Consider the following 4,760-nt stretch of genomic DNA (forward strand, 5'->3'; position numbering starts at 1 on the left):
GAGGAAAGATGCAATGCGGACATTGGCCCTTTTGCAAGGAAATTACAAATAACGCAGGAAACACACCTCGCCTCCTTTATCAACATGTTGTGGTTTACTGCAAGACACAAAACTGGGCCCAATTTTGTTTGTTTTTTATTCTAGTCAATGATGCTCTCAGTGAATATGAGCCGATGAAAACAAATAGAAATATAGAGATGACTTAACGGTGGTAGAAGTTGTTAAAAGAAATCAGCTCCCCAACCCTTCAGAACGCTCTTGACAATCTCTCTGAATGGGCACAGAGAAATAATGTTCTTCCTAAATCTGCTAAATGCAATTTGATGAGTGTGTGTTTTCTTAATAGAAATATGGACCCCCTTTAAAATTGTCACTTTTAATGATGTACCACTAAAAGTAATTTCTCAACAGGAAATTGTTCGGAATTTGCATTCCAAAATGATTTGAAGTGGGACATGCATGTTGAGAACACTGTGTCCAAAGCATCTAAAAATCATACACTATCTGTATTGTGAAGAAGTGTAGAACCTCCATTGAGGACATGGTGACAGTATTCTGTTGCTCTTTCACACCAGTTCTTGAGTATGCATGTCCAGTTACTGTTTGGCATACTACATTAACAGAAGCGCAAGATGACAAAATTGAGTTGGTGCAAAAGAGGACACGTCGGATCATCTGAGGAGGAATTAAACTGTACACTGTGTACGATGAAGCTCTTAAAGTGTGTGACCTTTCATCTCTGAACATTGTCGCAGAGAATCACATGAAGCATAGACACTTACTCCCACCCACTAAGGCCAGTAGTCAACATGTATGTAGTAGACAATTCAGGGATATGTCTATACTATGTAGTATACGATATCATCCAGTGTCGTCAGTATTTGTATGTGTTTGTGTTGTGTGTGTGTGTGTGTGTGTCTGTGTCTGTGTCTGTGGGTGATGGTGTGTGCTTCTCTCTGTGTGAAAGCGTTGTTGGTGTTTACTTAAATATTAATAAGTCTTTCCCCTCAAACTTGTTCAAGCAGAATGATCGATTAATATGCACAAATTCAATTAGCAATACAATATTAGTATTTCTATAGCGCTCTTACAAATAGTACATATGTATCACAGCGCTTCACAAATCCATCTTTCACTCGGGAGGTAGGAGAAAAGAAAGATAGAAAAAAATACAACAAACAAGGAGAGAAAGAAAAAAAAGTACATAATGAATCAATCAGTTCTTGAAAAGGAAAGTCTTCCACGACTTCTGGAAAACTGACAGAGATGGTGATTCCCTGATACTTTGAGGGAGCTGATTCCACAGGCGTTGGGCAGCTGCTGAGAAGGATCTGTATCCTGTCCGAGTAAGAGTCATAGGGACAGACAGCCGGGTTGGGTCTTGGCCTGACCGCATTCCATGTCTTTCAGATCGGTGACGTGAAAGTAGACTCATGAGGTAAGATGGAGCACAATTCTGAAGGCATTTGTACGTGATTGACAGGATTTTGTAGATGATTCGCTTTTGCACAGGGAGCCAGTGTAATTGCTGAAGAAGAGGAGAGGCATGGTCACGCTTCTTGGCTAGAAAAACCAGCTTTGCAGCACTGTTTTGAGCACGTTGAAGGCGCTGGACATTACTTGAAGAAGTACCTGACAGCATGGAGTTTGCGTAGTCTATTCTTGAGGTAACGAGAGCTCTCACAGCATGCTCACAAGCTTTCTGATCGAGGAAAGGCCTGATACGTGCAATATTTGAGAGATGAAAATGAAGCGAACTGCTTAGAGAAGAAACGTGGTGATTCAGCTTCATGGAGGAGTCAATTTCGACACCCAGGCTTCTATCTGAACTTGATGGATGAATGACGACATTACCAACAGTCAGGGTGACATCAGATATCAAGGGATGGAACCGCGGATTAGCGACAGCAAGGAATTCAGTTTTGTCACAATTCAGTTTCAACAGATTACCCTCCATCCCCAGCTGTAGGTCCCTGACACATGCAGATAATGTGGTGAGAGCAAGTTCAATTGCCTAACTGTCCTTCGGGTCTGCAGAGGTGTAGAGTTGCACGTCGTCAGCATAGCTATGATGCTGTATGCCCTCATGGTGATTGATGATGTCAGCCATGGGTTGAGTATATAGACTGAAAAGTTGCGGGCCTAGTACGGAACCTTGAGGAACTCCGAAAGCAAGAGACATTGGTTCCGAAAGCTCACCTGTAACCTTCAACCTGAAGCTGCGGTCGGAGAGGTAAGAGGTGAACCAAGCTTTCACACTCCCGGAGATGCCAAAGTTGCTCGTTAAGCGAGCCAGCATAATATCATGGTCAACACAGTCAAATGCGGCAGACAGGTCTAAGAAGACGATGAAGGTAACGAGCTTGTTGTCCAGTGCTCTGAGGATGTCGTCTTGTACCTTCAAGAGAGCAGTCTCAGTACTATGCCAACGTCGGTAAGCTGACTGGTTCGCAACATATAGATCATTCGTATCCAGGTAGTTGGAGACTTGAGACAAAGCAGCTTTCTCAATTATCTTTGAAAGAAATGAGAGATTGGAGACTGGTCTGTAGTTTTTCAAGTTATCACGATTTAGGTTTGGTTTCTTGATCTGAGGAGTCACCACAGCTTCCTTCAACGACGATGGGAAGACACCACTACTGAGTGATGTGTCAACAATTGACGTAATGAAGGGGAGAAAAGTGTTGATGGTCTCCTTCAGCAGCCACGTAGGCAGTGGGTCTAGCAAACATGACTTAGGGCCTATTAGGCGCAGAGTGAATTAATTTGTACACCTCCTGGGCCGTGATGGCATCAAAATCTGCCAGCTCGGCTCCAGATGTATCCACAATCGATCCACTTGAACAGACGTCAGTATGCGATTCCTCGTTCCTAAGTTGGAGATTTTCTCTGATCTTTTCCACTTTCTTTACAAAGAATGTGGCAAATCTGTCAGGCAATGATGTACATGTAGATGGCATGTCTGCAGGTAGGATTGCTGGTGACCTATTCAAGAGTGTGTTCAGGACACGAAACACGTTCTTCACATCTGCACTTTTCAACTTTTCTCTGTAATACTTTGATTTCTCCTTGTGAATGAGACGACAGACGGCATGAATCTGAGTTAGGTACTGATGGCGGCTCTCTGGTGTTTGTAACTTTCTCCAGCGCCTTTCGAGTTTTCGCCGTGAGCGTCTCGCTTGGTGAATTTCATTCGTATACCAAGGTGGATGACGGCAAAAACGATGAACACGCTTGGTGGACGGACAATGTTTGTTGAGCACATCCAGAATGGTACTGTGGTAGAATGCAGTCTGATCATCAACATCACCGTCGAAAGGAAAGTCATGAAACGCTTCATTGATGTCCGTGATGAAGGAACCCTTGTCTAAGTTTCGAAAGTTTCTGCAATGCGATGTTGCATCATGTTGCTTAGGTTTAGCTGCATCAACAGTACAGCTAATGATGAAATGATCCGAGTACAGTTTATCACAAGCTCGACAGTCGACCACAGGTGACTCATCCAGCCTGGAGATTACGAGATCAAGAGTGTGGCCTAATTTGTGTGTTGCAGTAGTGACATGCTGCTGCAGACCTGCTTCCTCAATGATTTCCAAAAAATATGCTACATCCGGCTTACGAGGGGTATCTTCGTGCATGTTGAAATCACCCAAGATAAGAAGCTTCCAGGAATACGTAGTCAGCTCACAAACAAGTTCCTCAAACCCCTGAAGAAACTCCTGTGTCTTAAAACCATTCCTCATGGAGGGTGGGGGTCTGTAGATGACAACATAACATATTGACCGTGAGGGGTTGGCAACAGCAGCAAGTTCAAAGGTGTCGTGGGAAGACAGGATGTTGATGTTTGCAGTGGACAAGTTCAATGCAGTTTTGTAGATGACTGCTATCCCACCAAGAGGGTCATTCCTACCACGGGCCACATTTAAGAATGTATAACCCGCTGGTGTGCACTCATCAATGACAACCGGATCAACACTAAGCAACCAGGTTTCCGTAAGGAACATGATATCCACATTGCTATCAATAACATGTTCAAGCAGGAAGTTAGTCTTGTTCCTCACCGAATTGCAGTTCCATAATTGAACATTCAGTTTACAATCATGTTCCTGAGGTACATTCACAATGTTACTCAGATTTCTGCCATTGTCATTACGTACCTCATAGCGCCAAATCCTATCGGTGAGATTCGATGCCGTGTGTACACGAATCTGTCTCTGTTTTCGCCTTCCACCACGCTTGCCACGATGCTTCCTGCATCTTCTCTGATGACCAGCACTGTGTTTTGATTTCAAGAGAAGATTAACAGGGGCCTGCATGAGTATGTCAACCTCTCTGCTATGAGGATTCAGGTGTAGAAGAAAATCTCTATCGTAAATAAGTCGTATACTGTCCTGTGCAGTAACAGCCATTTTGAATTCAGTGTCCAATTCTGAAGAAGGCAGCGTCAAGGCCAAGGCAGTGAGAACAATGAGAACAATACTTGTGGTAGCTCCCGTCTCCATTTGTTACCTTGGGGCATGAAAGGGCAACTAAGATATGCGTCCTTTGTTGTCGTGGCTGACTGAACTTGAATAAGTCATGCTTGTAGACAGGCAGCAATGACCAGTGAGCTCAACACAAAATGGCTCATGTAGGGAAACTCAATGCCAAGCACATTATGTGTTTGATCCAGTAGGCATATCAACCATCTACTAAAAGCTTTAAAACATTGCTATATTGATCGCTGCATCTGTTGAACATGTCATGTAAAATGACCCTCT

At 43.6% G+C, this 4,760-nt stretch overlaps 1 protein-coding gene across 1 annotated transcript; it reads right to left on the reverse strand.

Annotated features, from left to right (window-relative positions):
• Positions 1–1,216: 1,216 nt before the first annotated feature.
• LOC139744428 (uncharacterized) lies at positions 1,217–4,409 on the reverse strand. The gene is made up of 3 exons (XM_071654866.1): positions 2,775–4,409; positions 2,200–2,443; positions 1,217–1,338 (listed from the first exon to the last, which is right to left on the reverse strand). The coding sequence occupies exons 1-3, from the start codon at positions 4,407–4,409 to the stop codon at positions 1,217–1,219; spliced, it is 2,001 nt and encodes a 666-aa protein (XP_071510967.1).
• Between the last annotated feature and the right edge of the window lie 351 nt (positions 4,410–4,760).

This window comes from Diadema antillarum, unplaced genomic scaffold (assembly GCF_040938485.1).
Source record: "Diadema antillarum isolate AM-2024a unplaced genomic scaffold, OU_Dant_1.0 seq00001174_RagTag, whole genome shotgun sequence".
NCBI lineage: Eukaryota > Metazoa > Echinodermata > Echinoidea > Diadematoida > Diadematidae > Diadema > Diadema antillarum.